The sequence below is a fragment of the Protobothrops mucrosquamatus genome, unplaced genomic scaffold, assembly GCF_001527695.2.
Source record: "Protobothrops mucrosquamatus isolate PMUCROS unplaced genomic scaffold, P.Mucros_1.0 scaffold1324, whole genome shotgun sequence".
Lineage (NCBI taxonomy): Eukaryota > Metazoa > Chordata > Lepidosauria > Squamata > Viperidae > Protobothrops > Protobothrops mucrosquamatus.
In genome coordinates this window covers 111,468-128,268 of record NW_015387524.1, presented here as the reverse complement: position 1 = coordinate 128,268, position 16,801 = coordinate 111,468, and the positions used below count along the sequence as shown (strand labels likewise).

Sequence of the window (16,801 nt, the reverse complement as noted above, 5' to 3'; positions counted from 1 at the left end):
TTACGGAAGGTATTCAGGTCCATCTAATTGCCCCTACTCTACCCCGAATTAAGGGATTGCAGGGTCGTAAAAAGGGAGTTTACTAAAGGAAGTTAGTAGGTGCAAAAAAAAAAGTGATTGCAGAAATTATTCATTCATACAATAAATGTAGAGAGCAATATTAGCAATGCATTCTCACTTGCATTTGGTCTTTCTACCTTATACTGACCAGCCTGTTTGCAAGTGATTATAATTCTTTCATAATATATAAAAAGAACCCCTATGAAATTTATTAGTAGAATTTGGTCAAGTTGTGATCTATTTGTATTTGCTGTGGTGCTAATTGGCATTAATTCATGTTCCATGTATTCTAAAGTTGCTCTTATTCCAACAACTATTGCTAATAATCTGGGCTTCTGTATTCCAGATTTACATAATCTATAATCATGCAACATAACTGCTTATCCTGACTCCTTAGGTAGTAAATCTAAAGTAATATCATAACTGTCTTTCATCTTCATTACCTCAGCCTATTCATAAGTAATATTTAAACATTTCATCTGTCCACAGGAAAAGATTCAAATAATCAATGTATGAAAACTTTGTCTGTCTGTCTGTCTGTCTGTCCGTCCGTCCGTCCGTCCGTCCGTCCATCCCTCCCTCCCTCCCTCCCTCCCTCTCTCTCTCTCTCTCTCTCTCTCTCTCTCACACACACACACACACACACACACACACACACAAAACATACACACAGAGACACACATACACAGGGAAAGAGAGAGCATAAAAATACAGCAGAAGTTCTAAATAGCAGCTGAACATACAAATTCTACGTATATTTTCTACTGAGTAATTATGGTATTGTATGGACTTATGTAATACTCAATTAAAGTTTTGCAAGGATTTTGATTTACTATGTCCCTATGGTATAACAGATAGGTCAGCTGAAGAATGTGGTTTCTGTGTTTCATCTGCTTGCCTCAGCTTCTTCTAGTGATGCTCAAAGAGCGGAGAAATTGGATAGTGAGTGAGTGAGTGACTGACTGAAGATGGCAGTCTTGAAAGTGGTCTCAGGAATGCATAAAATAAATAAAAGTACCTTTAGGATGGTTGTACTTACAAAACAAATAAAATCCACTAATGAAAAAGAAAGCAAGAGAAGAAAAGGACAAGGGATGGAGAGAAACGAAAGAAATTCATGCAATGTTTGGGCCTCCACAGCATCTGTTTATTGGAGCCCATCAGGGTCACTCTGGACTGTGTCACATAAAAAATAGAAACTCTGCTGGAGAAACACAGAGTGAGACAAACTGACAGCCACAGACAGAGGGAATGACTGGGAAGCCAGGACACTTGGCGGGACCATGCTGGTGATTATTTACAAGAGAGATACAACACAGAGAGGTACAATCCTGCCCTTGCTTGGCACCTCTCTGACTCAGCCAGTCTCCTCATTCCAGGACTCGGGGGTGGCACTGGGGGCAGTGGTTCCTTCCCCGTTGCATGTTGCTGGAGCTGCTGATGTCATTGTTGATGTTTCTGCTTTAGTTGCTGAAGCTGTGGATGTTTTTCCCTCTGGGTTTCCTTCTGCAGGGGCTGATATCATTGTGGCCACCAGGGCAGCTTCAGTTGTTGGAGCTGTGTTATCTGCTTCAGGTTTAGCCTGCACGGTGTTGTTGGGCTGTGTTGTAGCAGCACTATCTGTTGTGGCAGCAGTGGGAAGGGTTGGCTTGGCTGCATCTGTGTGATCTGGCGCTCGGAGTCTCTTCATCATTGTGGTCACTCGGACAGCTTTCTGTGGGTTGCCAAGAGAAAGATGGTTTTGAGATCTAATGTCTCCTTAATGTTTCATAACCCCAGCTCAGAATACACAATCGTACAGAGCTCTTGACTTTTTTAAAAAAAAAGTAACCTTGATGTATTCACACTGGAAGTTCCACATTTTATTTTTAAATGTGCTGTCAGAGTCCGTGACTGCAGATAAACACTTGAGAAAAGAATGGATCTATAATTGATCCTCATGGGTAAAAGCATCAGAAAGCAAATAACAAGGCACAACTAATGTATCATGATTTGTACTTTATCTGATGATGATTAATCCAACTAGCAGCCTTTAGAAATTGCAATTTATGGCTGTCATTCAATTTAAGTTTTTTAGATACTGTTTTTTAAACCATAAAGGAAAAAGACAGGAAAATTAATATTAATAGAGGGATTAAAGACATTGATTTATTGAGGTTAATAAAAAATCAAACAAGGCATAGTGAGAAATAAATGTATATGGAACATGCAATTACTATAAAATACTTAAATGCATATTTGTAATATAAAAAGTATTAGTATCTTATCACTACCAGATTAATTAAAATGCTTGTTTTACCAATATATTCTTCATGCCATTTAGGTGAGAAGCAATTTATTTTAGAAAGTTTTGTACAATGTCTATGATATCAGTAATTTCCAGGGGACATTCTCTTCAGAAATTATTCCAGTGGTTAATGAATTGATATAAAATATGAATGATTTCTTTAAAAGAATAAAGGAGAGTAGACCCCAGAATTACATATGATTCCTGAAAACCTTGGGTGTATTCCTCAGCAGGTTGTAATTTTTATTTTTAATTTTAATGTGATAACAGAGGAAAACAATTAAAATGTGGATAATAATCATGGGAGAAGGCAAAACTAAATGATTCCTGTATTTTACCAAGGAAACCACATGGGTAGACATGATAAAGGGCTTGTTGATGTAATGCTGATTAATGGGCCCTTCAGATGGGATGGTACTCAACATACTATTGAAGAAGAACTGAGAATTTTCCAGAATTCAGCTGGTATTTTATGATTCTTTTAGATTAAAGTCTTCAGCTTATATGAATGGCTGAGGTTGCCATTCAAAAAAACAACAACACCAAAATCTGAAGCTGGAAAGTGGAAACATGAACCATAAGCACAAATTCTCAGGATTATCCAACACCAATTACATGGAAAGAGAGATGCTGGGTATTTGAGATAGCTTTAGAAAAAAAATAAAGAAATGTTATTGCTGATGCCCACTCAATTGAGAAATTAAAAGCATATTTCTCAAAAATGAATATGTGCCTCGTTGTTTGTAGAATAACAGAACAACAGAGTTGGAAGGGACCTTGGAGGTCTCTAGGAAGGCCACTGATGGTGTAAACCAGGGGTAGTCAACCTTGGCTCTTTTATGACTCGTGGAATTGAAGTCCACGAGTCATAAAAGAGCCAAGGTTGACTACTTCTGGTGTAAACTATGTAATGCTGTGGAAAATCCTTAGGAAAATGGGAACTCTAGAACATCTATTATCACAGTATCATAGGAAGCCATATTCCTGATAAAACATAGCAAACTAGATGGGCTCTGGATTGGTAAAGAAAATGTTAAGTACCGTATGGTTTTTAAAATTGGAGGAAGAAACATCAATATTTTGTGTTATGTTGAAGATACCATGCCAATAGCCTAACATGCAAATGATTTGCAAGCTCTAATGAAAGTCAAGGAGCACAGTGAAAAAAATGAGATTAAGAATAAACATAAAAAAGACTAGATTAATGACTGCAGATAAAGCAACCAACCTTAGAATGACAATGAAGAAACTGAAATAGTGGATAACTTCTTCTTTTTAGGGTTAAATAAATAAGCAGTCAAGAAATATATCACAGATTAGCACTTGGAAGAGTAATAATGAAGAAATATTCAGATGCCATGGCGTGCCTATATGGAATAAAGCAGGCAATGTTTTTTCCTGTAATATTCTAATAGTGTTAGAAAGAGTATTGATGCTTTTGAACTTTGATGTTGGAGAAGACTCCTGAGAATACCATAGTGGCCAAGAAAGCAAGCAAATGAATCATGGAAAAAGAATCAATTCAGTGTTCTTATTTGAGGTACAAGTGATCTGCATCAAATAATCATATTTTGGATATATTATGAAAGATATAGCTATAATGACTATCTCTGTAGTTGCTAAGTATTGGCACCAACTTGATAATCTATATTCCATCAAAAATGTTTATCATTTCCTGTTATAACTTCAAGGCTGCATGTTTGTACTGTACTTTGTGATATAGAAGTTAAGCTGTGAAATGCAGTTTATTTTATTTTATTATTTTATTTTATTATTTTATTATTTTATTTTATTTTATTATTTTTGTAATTTATTTAGCTGTCCATCTTGCAAGTAAGTGATTCTGGGTACAACTGCAAGGGTACAACAAAACTAAAACAATAAATATGATTATTGAAAATATTAAAAATATTTAAAAGCTATAAAACAGGTAAATGAGATATTTATTTATCAAATTTATCAATCAATTCATTAGTTAATTAACTAATTAGTTAATAATTAACTAATAGTTAGTTCTAGCCACTCAGCAAGCTTTGTAGCTGACTGGGTTTCCAAAATTCCAGCATTCTTGAACCTAGTAGATTGGAACCATAACATCCAGATTTTCCAGACACAGTATTCTCTAACCTTCTCTTTCTGCAGCAGGCTGTGGAAAAAGTTGTAGAGCTGCACTTGCAAAATATCCTAGCTGGAGCAGAATATGTAGATCCTTTTCAGCAGGGTTCAAACCAGTGGTGGGATTCAGCCAGGTTACACCAGTTCGGTAGAACTGGTAGCTAAATTTTTGTGGCCCAGGCCCAGAACAGACTTCCGGAAGCAGCATCCACACAGAGAACTGGTTGTTCACATATTTGAATCCCACCATTGGTTCAAACCTGGTATTTCTTAATAGTTTCCGATCAGATCATAAGGAGGTTTGACCCCGCTTAGTTTTTCAAGCTCATCCAAAGCCAATTAGGCATTGCCAGCTAATCAAGCAAGTATAGGTTTCCATTATTTTATTTATTTATTTATTTATTTATTGTCATTGTATGTGCGTACATAGTATACATATACAACGAAATATACCGTACTTGACACCCAAAAACCAAGTCCCACACACATAATCCTCAACACACTCCCCCCCCCACAATCCCCACCCCTAAAACCCCCCAACATCCACACAACAGACCAAGTAATGCTGTCCAACAGTTCACTGATAGTGGCCCCTTAGTTGGTTGTTGAGTGCAATTACAGCTCTGGGATAAAAACTATTCAGAAAACGTGTGGTCCGAGTTTTAATTATACATTATCACACTACAGGTAATCCTCAACTTATGATCGCAATTGAGCCCAAAATTTATTTTGCTAAGTGAAACATTTGTTAAGTGAACTAAGCTCCATTTTACAACCTTTCTTGCCACAATTGTTAAGTGAACCAATGTATTTGTTAATTTACTGTAGCAACATGGTTGTTAACTGAATATGGCTTCCCCATTGACTTTGCTTATTCAAAGGTTGCAAAAGGGGATCACATGACATCATGGGACACTGCAGCCGTCATAAATATGAACCAATTGCCAAATATCTGAATTTTGATCACATGACTATAGGAAAGCTGCAGTGGTTGTAAGTGTGAAAAACATAAGTTTTTTTTCAGCACTGCTGTAACTTCAAAGTCACTAAACGAATTGTTGTAAGTCGAGGACGACCTGTATTTTTCAGCTATTATAGTGTAAGTATTGTGAGAAATGGACAAACTTATTTTGATTTCTGATTTATCTGTGGCGAAGTCTAATTCTTTCATCTAGATTTAGCCCTCTGAAAGAAAACCAACACAAGGATTTTCATAGAGACTGAAAGAAAAGGTTCTGGATGCATTTCCTCAAATTCAGAGTGAAACTGTCATAAGCTTTACGAGATGGCCTAGAACTAAGGAGAAGCTTCCTGACAGTTAGAACAATTAACCAGTGGAACAACCTGCCTCCAGAAGTTGTGAATGCTCCAACACTGGAAGTTTTTAAGAAGAGACTGGACGGCCATTTGTCTGAAATGGTATAGGGTTTCCTGCCTGACCAGGGGGTTGGACCAGATGACCTCCAAGGTCCCTTCCAACTTTATTATTATTATTTTCTAGCAATACATTACCTTCCATTTTGCTCTGGCAAAGTTCTTTTCAATCTGAGCACATACGCCATCTTTTATATTCTTGTCTGAAGCTGCATTGCCAGAAATCCTAGGGACGAAAGAAAAAAAAATCAGCCAGTTATGTCACTTCATCATAGCCCCTTCTTAGTCTAAATGTCTTGCTTTGCTTACTGGCCTAGATTGTAGCTCCTAAATGGGAAGGCTAGAGGCAGCAATTATCCTGCTCTCAGTACAAAACAATTCACATTGTAAATGTTATGAAATCCGAACATCTTGAGCTGTTCCTTTTGAACATGGAGAAGTGGCACTTTATAATGTCCCTGTTATAATGTCCCTGTTCATCTTTCTTGGCATTGTGTATCTTCTGTATTTGTCTTTAGAGCTCTTTTTTCCTTATGGAGCAACTATAGGGTTCTCACCATTCATGAGAGATAGCTTCTTCTGCTGTAATTCTCTGGTCTTGATCCACCTCCATCAGACGGGCTACTAGGTCCTTAGCTAAAGAAAAAAAGGAGGAAAATGACTTTTCAATGGCATCAGTCGAAGTAGTCGATTACCAGTTCATAAAAAAATAATGTGTGTCTTTCAGCCCAAAAGAGATACTACACAGAAGTAATTTAGTATGACTGACTTCTTTTGTATATAAAAACAGCCTTGAGGGTCACAATCTTTTTGTTAAAAATTGCCAGAAAGGTAGTGACTTGGGAGTATTGGAAATTATAATCCAGAGGATGCAATCTCAGCTCAGCCTTGTATTTGCCCTTAACATTTTGGGTTACAATGTGCAACCTCTTTTTCTTGCCTCCACCATTTTCACAGCCTTACCTGCCTGTGAGATATCATCCCAATAAGGAGGATCAAATTCATAGTCTCCAGCCAAGATCTTGCGAAACAGGTTCTTGTCATGGTTCTCATAGTCATCCTCATCCATTTCCTCATAGAAAGGTGGGTTTCCTGACAAGCTACAGCACAGAAATAGGAGTGCAGATTAGAATACCTCTGAATATTCCTCTTCCAATTCCCAGCCAGCATGGTCAATGCAGTTGCTGGTTGGTAATTCTAAAAACTGCAATTCCAACACATTCCAATACAACTCACTGGCAGACTTATATAATCCTTTCATAGGAACTTTCTACTGCTTTTTCTGCAGCCATATTTTTCCCCTGATGTTCATTCTGTTTTATGTTTGGACCTCCCTCCTTTCTTTCCCAGTCATCAATATGATCCCTCTTTACTTACAGAATATACATGATCACACCAATAGCCCAGCAGTCCACAGGCCGCCCATATCGTTGGCGCCCCACCACTTCAGGTGCTGAAAGGACAATTGTAGAAGATCAGGACTATCCACAGGACAGGAATATGTTTCTCTGAACACATTACACATTACAATGACAATATCAGTAGACAACATTTCAGGAAATTTATCTTGGCAGAGCTAAATACAGAATGCTGCTAAAACTAACTTAATTCTATTTCAAAATGTTATCGTGAGAAATTATAGAATGAGTGTAATGAAGAAGGTATATTAAAATCTTCCTTAGTGGTATCTTACGTTTCCATATATAATCATTTTTGTGGGACAGAGATGGAATTGTGATATAGAGGTAAAATTATGTCCTTAAGCAGTTAATTATTTCGGAAACATTTAAAATCCATGTTAGGAGTCATTTGCACTCAAATCCTCTCTCCTTTTTTTACAGTTTACAAGTTGCACATTTAGAGTGTATATAATTGAACCATAGCATCAGTGGTGGGATTCAGCCAGTTCGCATCACTTTGGCAGAACCGGTAGCTAATTTTTTGTTGCCCAGGCCCAGAATGGACTTCCGGAAGCGGCATCCACACAGAGAACCAGTTGTTCACATATTTGAATCCCACCACTGCATAACATATACGTATACATATACATATACGGGGGACATGATAGCAGTGTTCCAATATCTCAGGGGCTGCCACAAAGAAGAGGGAGTCAAGCTATTTTCCAAAGTGCCTGAAGGCAGGACAAGAAGCAATGTATGGAAACCAATCAAAGATGGAAGCAACCTAGAACTAAGGGGAAATTGCCTGATAGTTAGAATAATTAATCAGTGGAACAACCTGCCTCCAGAAGTTCTGAATGCTCCAACACTGGAAGTTTTTAAGAAGAGACTGGACAGCCATTTGTCCGAAATGGTATAGGGTTTCCTGCCTGAGCAGGGGGTTGGACTTGATGACCTCCAAGGTCCCTTCCAACTTTACTATTATTGTTATTAAATTTCTGTGCAGAATGGTTTGGAATATTTGAAAGTTGCTCCCTATGTTAAAAATGTCATTTGCACTGAATCAACCATATTTAGAGCAATATCTTTGTGTCATAGGCTGCATTCCCACTGAAAGAATCTGTAGGGACCACAGTGCTTGTCACTGGTATGCAACAATATCAAAGATTAGTGTTTTTTCTCTCCGCACAAAATATCTGTGGCAAAAATGGGGAACTTGTGACCAAGCACCAAGGCAGAAGGTAATACATATATGTAAATTGCTATAGACCAATTACAGGGAAGGAGTTTTATGCTTATGGGTTTTTATAGGCATCTGATTGAAATAAGTCTATGACCAGATACTGGAATGTTATTTTCTGTTCCTATAGTTTATTCATTATAATATTGCCCTAACTGCTGTGCCGTTTCTTACCTAGATATTCAGGAGTTCCACAAGGTTCTTTGATGAGTCCATTCTCCAGCTTGGCTAGGTGAAAGTCACTGATCACAATCTTAGAGTTCTTCAGGCGGTTGTAATATACTAAATTTTCTAGCTGCAGAAAAGGTTGAAAAGAGAATGAATATATGGATGAAAGAATGAAGTCAAGAGGATAAAACTGCTGAATGGGAGCATTATTCCCTTCTAGATGTATGTGTTAGTTTACATGTATACTTATACGTCTACACAATCACTTGAAGCTTCTGGCAAAAGTAAAAGGCATGATATTTGAAATGGATGTTTCTATCCATTCCTTCAACTATGTATATATAGCATCATATATAGGATGTCCTTCTAAAATCTGGGGTGAGGGGAAGGAGCAAAAGAAGCCATTGTAATTGCTGAAATCAATTTATAAATGGAAGGAAAAGTACATGAGCCATGAATGTACCACCAACAAGAGATACAGGCTAGAGCAGTGGTGGTGAACCTATGGCACGGGTGCCAGAGGCGGCCCTTGGAGCCCTCTCTGTGGGCACATGTGTCATTGCCCCAGCCTTGCCCCCCATGACCCCCTCCTCACCAGCAGCCCCCCTGGAGGAGAGTCGCCCCCGAGCGTGGCCCACGTGGAGCAGCGCAGCTAAGGACATGGCAGCCAGGCAGCGTAGACAAGACTCTGCCCTCACACCCCATCGCGCACAGTTGATGCTACGGGGCGCGGGCAGAGGGTGTGGCCGCCATGGCGCTGCTAGGCTGCCTGGGCGATCGGCGGGCCCTGGAGGCAATGAGTGGCCCTGCGGGCAGACGGGGTGGGGGTGGGGCAGGGGGTGGGGCAGGGGTGGGGCCAGTTTTTGGACACTTGGTCTCTAAAAGATTCGCCATCACTGGGCTAGAGGTTGATGATCCGACTTGCCTTGAGATTCCTATGTACGATCTTCAGTGAATGCAGGTATGCTACAGCCTCCAAGACCTGCCTGATGACATTACTGGTGTCACGCTCAGAGTAGTACCCTTGGTCCAAGATCCAATCAAATACCTCTCGACCGGTGGCCCTATAAATGAGAGAATGGACAAAAGCAAGATGGAAATTGGATAACCAAGATACTAGTTAATGCAAACAAGTATTACAAACTGCAATGGTATATCAGAAAAGCGGCTTTCTCATTTCACATCACTACAAATTAACCTTACAATAGAGAACGAAACAAAACAGCCTCCTTTGTCTGAATCCATCTGATTTGGTACATGTTAACTGTCATCACAATAGAATCTTTCCCAGCATTATTTTCCAGAGATTGAACCAGAGAAAACAAAAATAGTACTACTGAGTTATGGGCTTTTTCTGCAGTAAAAAGAAATTATAATATAACGAGAAGGAAGGTTCTTCCCTCCCCTTCTAGATGGTGTCATGAACATTTAAGGTGTTTCTGATAAGTTCCCAAGAAACATGCTGTATTTTGGGATGGGGGGAAAGAAGGGTAAGGCTTAGTATCATAATCCTATGGCCCTGGCAGCATGAGAAGAGAACCCAATGGATCATTTTAGGAGTTTAGATCCATGCAACACCTACTTACAGCTCCAAGAAGAGGAAATACTCCTTCCGGGTAACATATACATCCACCAATTGTAGAATGTTGGGATGCTTTACCCTGTAGGAAAAGAGAAAAGCTACTTTGAGGGTCTACTATCAGGCAGAAACGTAAAGCCAAAGTCAGATATCTGTTCAGTCTTCTGAAGAAACCTGTCAGGTCACCTTGTATTCATTTATTGCATTTTAATTAGGATGTTATATCTCACCTAAATCTGTTTTGGCATAGCTGAAGCCATACAACTTGTTCCATTATTAATGGATACAATAAATACTGTAGAATTCTGTTGCTTTTATCATACGCAAAATGAATGGGATTTGCATTGTGATGTTGCAATGCTACTTTCATCAGCCTGACATTCCCCCCCTTCCCTCTGATCCCTGAAGAAACTGTTTCCCCTTTCTGAAAAGTATATTTTATATTTAATCCTTTCTGGAGCATGTCAGTTCCTTTAATTCTGCTTTATAGTATTAGCTTTCAAGTATTTTTCTCATCTGTGCATTTGTTTTTGGAATCCTCAGTTTATCAACATCTATTCTGAAACGTTACATTGTGTGAACTAGTATTTCTCTTGTGCTAAGGTGAATGTGTTTCTTCATGGGGATGTTCAGAATGGGGATGAATAGCAAGGCCAAGGGTTCTGACCAGTGGTGAACATGCCTTATGCACCCAAAATCAGGGTGTCACCATCTGGGGGGAAGCAGGAGAGAGGCAGGATAGGAATTGACAGTATAGGACAGTATATATATTCTGCTGATGTGGTTTTGGTGGGCTCAGAGACAGGTGGCTGGCACTTTAATTGAACCCTGAAGAAAGATGCAGTCACTGTTCCTGAATAACTATTAGAGTTAACTGTAGCTGCATTCCATTTAGACAAAGAATGAAATTGAACATTTGTAGCTTCAAGGGCTAGGCAAGCAAAGCAATAAGGTAGCTGAGAAAGCATAGATTCTGGGATCTATTGGAATCAACCTTCTCCACTCACATCTTCAGGATGATGATCTCATTCTTGGCTGCCTTTCGCACTTTGCGCCCATCTCTTTTCAGAAACTTCTTGCAAGTATAAAGCTTGCCTGTCGATTTCTCTTTGGCACGGAATATTTCACAAAACTCCTCTCTAGGAAAAGAACATCCATCTTTAAATTACATCCATTCGCTGAAGCAACACAATTGTGCAGCAGAGATGGTAAATAGCTTAACTTTATGAATCATCCACTTCCCCAAAAGAGACAGAGGATACAAAACTATTATTAAGTACATATCGACTGAGGATTGACCACAAGGGGAGTACTATGGAAGGATAGGAAAAGCAGAGGAAAAAAATGCTTGTCCATTATATATATTACACATGTACAACATTATAAGTGTGTTTGCTAAAGTACCTATTATTTGGGTACACCAAACTTCAGGTGACCTTTAAATTTAGCCCTGTCTCCCAGGATTCTATATTTGCATTTACATGTGTTTTCAAGTCGCCAAATGTGTCACTTCTTGACAACAAGATATAAAACAAAAGATGAGGGGGGAATGGAATTCAGGGGAAGGGGAAGAGCGCCACCCCTATGTTCTAACCTAAATAGATTTACTAACTTAAGAGAGGGTTAGATTTAGCCCTCAGAGGGTCCTGTTCTTGTTTCAGACTAAACTAAATCCCCTCACTCAACTAACACTCTGTTAAATAAGCTAGTAATCAGGGAGTTAGTTAACTCTCTTCACTTCTGAGATGAGACTCATAAGAGATCACCCCCTCAAAGAACCTCTACCTCCTCTGTAGCTTTCATACTGCTCTCCAGCCTCACAGAACATGTGTGACAAATTGCAGAAAGGAGTAGGTAAAACCATCCTTTGAATTCACTCATGGTGGTGCCTACTCCAGTTGCATTTCTGTGTTTTTTAAAATCTTGCTCCAAGGGGGAAAAAATAAAACAAGATAGGTAAAACATACAAGGAACGATTTATGGAATTATTTCCAACCCCTTTACTAGCAGTGGTTATAGGAAATATTTGCATTTTCTTCTGTGTAATCAAGTAACCCATCTCTCTCTCTCTCTCTCTCTCTCTCTCTCTCTCTCTCTGTGTGTGTGTGTGCGCACGCGCATGTCTGCCTGCCTGCCTGCCTGTCTTTCCCTTAGAAACTGTGTACTATACAGTATATAGCTTGTGTGAATGAGGCTGGCAGCATAATCTCTGCTCTAGGTCACATTACCAGGAAGATGAGAGAGAAGTGCTTAGAATGAAATAGCTAAAAACATTACGAGCTCCTGCCCAACTATCTTGTCCATAAAGATGTATTGGATGGATTTTTTTTAAAAAAAATAATTTTCTTCACAGCTGCCCATTGCAGGCCATTTTTAAACTTTTTTTGCTAGTTTTTCCCAACACATCTTGTGCTGTTTTTGGATTTTGGAGAGGTATCCCACTGACAGACAGATGAATAAGCAAAAGTCCTGAACCTCTTACCAACATTACATTGGGTTATAAAAAGAAAAGAAAAAGGCTGTAAGTGGGGGAAAAAAACACCCATGTTCCCAGGTCCTTTGCATGGTCGGGAAGATTAAAGCATACCTGTGCATGACAGACCCAGCCAAACACACAGCCTCCTACTTAGCATGAGGGCAGCCCACTAATTGTTTCCTGAGTGTGTATCTGCATGCGTCTCACCGTATCTTCTCCAGCATCTGATGTAGGCTGAGAAAAGCTTAATGTGCTGCAATCTAGAAATGGTGTTTTCCTTACTATCCTCCTTTAAAGTGCTGCATGTTGTCCATAAAGGGCATTTTGATGTCCATGGGAGAGGCAGCCTCAAAGTCATTTCGATTCCAGCAGTCTTGGAACTCCAGTTGGTTCTGCCATTTTTCTGTAGGAATGTCCCCTTCAGTCTAGTGCCTGACTTCTTTGCTGCTCTTTATTCCTCTTTTGGCTGTGACAAGGACTGGATCTCTGGTACCCACAACCCTCTTTTTACCCAGTAAGATTTAGGGTGACATGATTTCCTGCTGGCTTTCAGTTAGGAGACAAGTACAGCAGAACAATTATGTGGCAAAGGTACTGGCATTCTCTGTGGTTCGTTGCCTGTACATAGGTGAGTCTACAGACAGGGAAGGGATGTTTGAGTCATCTGAAATGTGTGACCACAGCTTTCTTTTGAAACAGAAGACAGATTGTGACTCTGGGAGGTCATTCTGTCCGCCTGTCCATCTGTTTTCTAAATTGTCATTTGGATCCCTGGTGGTTAAATATAAGTATAAAACCTGATAACCATTATATTATTTTCTTATTCCTGAAATATAATAGTAGTGGTTGCTAGTCTAAACTTTTTATCCAAAGTCACTAATACTGCATTATCAATCAATTTCTCCATCATTCCTTAAGAACATTGCAGAGAGTAGTAGAACACCATTCCGGGAAATGTATGAAAACTGCATAGAATAGTAGAACACTTACGTTTTGATTACCTGTCCCAGGTCATATCTGTCAGTCACCTCAGATGGCTGGTTATAATCCTTCTTATCTCCCAAGGTAACACATCCAAACGGCATTGCCAAGCCTGATACTGAAAAATAAGTGCATGGAAGGCTCTGAGTCATCATTCATGAATACAGATAATTTGAAGCACTTCAGGATCTTGATTGGGCATCTAGGGAGATCCACTCACCACTGCATCACTGAGCAAGCTGAATGTGAGCAGGTGCAGTTAAGACTGTCACATATGCTCAGATGTGGTTTGCAGTGACAGGCTGGGAAGCATTTGTCCATGAAAAGATTGACCCACTGTCCAAGCTCCAGTGAAAGAGATTTAATGTTGAAGATGATTCAAAACTGAATGAAAAAAAAAACCTGCCATATTGTAATGTCTTTATAAAAGTTAGGGAGGCAGCCCCATTTGGAATGATAATTATAAATCTCAGATCACAAATGGCATTGCTGGAAAACGTACATGCTGTCAACATGATCAAAAAGGAGATCCTCAATAAGACAACATTACAGGGATTTTTTTTTTTTAGTTTAGCTGGCAGGCATAGCCTGCTAAACTAAAATTTGAGAATATGTTGGCTTTATTCACCATTCGCCAGATAGCTATGCCAGAGAGTATAATCCATCACAAAAAAGTGGTTGCTGAACTACAGCTCCTTGCTCTCCATCTTCAGTGTTGTCCATCCTGGCTGAGATTGTTGGGGAGCTGGAGTTTAGTAACATGAGATGGAGTGTAGTTTAATTTAAGTTTAATAACTAAGCAATATTGTGAACATCTTATCTACCTATAGGCTATGGGGGTCTGATAGGGAACAACAGGCTTCAGCTGCCTGAGAAGACCGAGTGGCTTTGGGTTTTGGAGCCAATTGTTTCTAGGATGTTACCCTCTTTATGGGGCTGTGCTGCCCCAGCAGACCTGGTGCACAATCTGAGGGTCCTCCTAGACCAGGGGTAGGCAACCTTGGGTCTTTTATGACTCGTAGACTTCAACTCCCAGAATTCCTGAGCCACCATGGCTCAGCTTGGAAACTCTCCCTTTCTCCTCAGCATGGCTGGCTCAGGAATTCTGGGAGTTGAAGTCCATGCCTCATAAAAGAGCCAAGGTTGCCTACCCCTGTCCTAGACTCTCGACTCCTGCTCAAAGAGCAGGTGGCAGCCATGTCTAAGAGGGTCTTTGGTCAACTTTGTGTTGTGTGCCAGTTGCGCCCATTTCTTAATCAGCAGGCTCTGCTCACAATCACTCATGCTCCAGTCACCTCCAGATTGGACTACTATAATGTGCTGAACATGGGGTTGCATTTGAAGAGTATCTGGAAGCTTCAGCTGGTGCAAAATGCAACAGTATAGGTAATTATGTGTACCTCTAGAATAGAGTATGTTACACTTCTGCTCCCTGAGCTGCAAGTTTGCATCTGGATAAAATTCAAGATGCTGGGTTTAATCTTTAAAGCCCTTCATGGCACGAGATTATCCGAGGGACCATCTCTCCCTGATCAGCCTGCTCCATTAGATCGGGTAGAGAGGATTCCCTCTGCCAGGAACTTATATTTAGTGGATCCCAGGAAGTGGGCCTTCTCTGCCATGGCACCTGCCTTATGAAACATCCTCTGCCCTGGCCCTCCCCAACATTAGGTTAGTTCCATCCCTCCTGATGTTCCGGAAGTCTCTCAAGTCCTGGCTATGTTCCAAGGCTTAAGGGTCCCAGGGAAGTGGAGATTTGTGTAGATGGCTTTACTCCTGAGGTGGATATACTCATTCTTTTTCTGTTGGGGTTTCTATATTTTATTTTTATAATATTTAACTTTTAATACTGAGTTTTCATTTTTGTAATGATTGTTTATATATACATTGTTTTATATCCAAGCTGTCCAGAGTCACTGGGCAGCCATAAAGATTAGATCAGGGGTAGGCAACCTTGGCTCTTTTATGACTCGTGGACTTCAACTCCCAGAATTCCTGAGTCAGCTCAGGAATTCTGGGAGTTGAAGTCCATGAGTCATAAAAGAGCCAAGGTTGCCTATCCCTGTATTAGACAGACAGATGGACGGATAGATTCTTCCAGTGAGCAAACCTATAACAGATGCACTGTCTGCACCTGGGAGAATTGATGAGATGAATTAAACTCAAAATATCTGGCATGAATAATATTTCTTTTTTAAACTATATTTAAATTTTTAAAATCTGATTTTCTATAAAAAAAAATTCAGAACAGCATTTTTGATCAATACACTACAGGCAGCATTCGTTTCACTTCTCTTTTTTTGCTTGTGTAATTTTTGTTAAAAATGTTAAACAAGAAGATAAAAACTGACACAAGGTAATAGAAAGTGAGGAAGAAAAAAGAAATTAAAAAAAGCAGAAGAAACAAGAAGATGAAAACAAGTGAAAGGAGCAGCAGAGAAAAAGGTATAAAGAAGTGGCTTCTGATATTTTTACAGCAGTTCTAAGTACAAACACTGTATATTTTAACCTCTCTCTCTCTCTCTCTGTCTCAAGTTAAATCATATTCTTCTTCTTTCTGTAAGCTATCCTGTCTAATAATCAAAACCATAAATCACTTTTTTCATTTTTACTCAAAAAGTTCATAAGAGGCTTGAAATCAGCAATAAATGTTGATAAGCTCCTTGTGACTGCCTCAACTAGTCCCTTCAGCTTTATTGCCAAATGTTTCTGAAAGGTTTCCCCTTGCCTCCTTCCTAGGCCTGGGAGAGAGAAAGTAACTAGCCCCCCCAAAATCACATAACAGGTTTTATGCCTAAAATGGGACTAGACCTCATGCATTAGTCTTCTGGTTTCTAGCATGGTGCTTTAACCATTACACCAAATTGGCTCCTCAATGAACATTATTAATAATAATTTAGACACATTTCTATATGCAAAAGTCACTGTTTGTTTGGGGAAGTGGTGTTCTTCAAACATCTCATAGCAAAATAGTGTTTTGAGAAGACTAAAATTAAATCCAAAGCATGAGAATTCCCATAGACCCTAGTTTGCAAGATTGTCCAATAAACCTAGCAAAAGTTTGCATGCAAGGATTTGGGTGACAGGATTGGTAATTATCTTCCCTCCCATTGATAAGCAT

The 16,801-nt window shown here is 39.5% G+C and overlaps 1 protein-coding gene across 1 annotated transcript; it reads right to left on the bottom strand.

Annotated features, from left to right (window-relative positions):
* Positions 1–1,417: 1,417 nt before the first annotated feature.
* CAMKV (CaM kinase like vesicle associated) lies at positions 1,418–13,784 on the bottom strand. Its single transcript, XM_015821404.1, has 10 exons — positions 13,690–13,784; positions 11,231–11,362; positions 10,231–10,305; positions 9,570–9,708; positions 8,651–8,771; positions 7,214–7,289; positions 6,800–6,936; positions 6,394–6,472; positions 5,975–6,062; positions 1,418–1,774 (listed from the first exon to the last, which is right to left on the bottom strand). Exons 1-10 carry the CDS (start codon positions 13,782–13,784, stop codon positions 1,418–1,420), a joined length of 1,299 nt encoding a protein of 432 aa, XP_015676890.1.
* Between the last annotated feature and the right edge of the window lie 3,017 nt (positions 13,785–16,801).

Excerpts from the sequence above, each read along its gene's own strand:
- CAMKV (XM_015821404.1), bottom strand. The coding sequence starts at position 13,784 with ATGCCGTTTGGATGTGTTACCTTGGGAGATAAGAAGGATTATAACCAG. Across the intron at positions 6,473-6,799 it reads GGATGATATCTCACAGGCAG|CTAAGGACCTAGTAGCCCGT; the intron begins GTAAGGCTGTGA and ends TTTTTTCTTTAG. Across the intron at positions 6,063-6,393 it reads GAAGCTATCTCTCATGAATG|GATTTCTGGCAATGCAGCTT; the intron begins GTGAGAACCCTA and ends TTTCGTCCCTAG.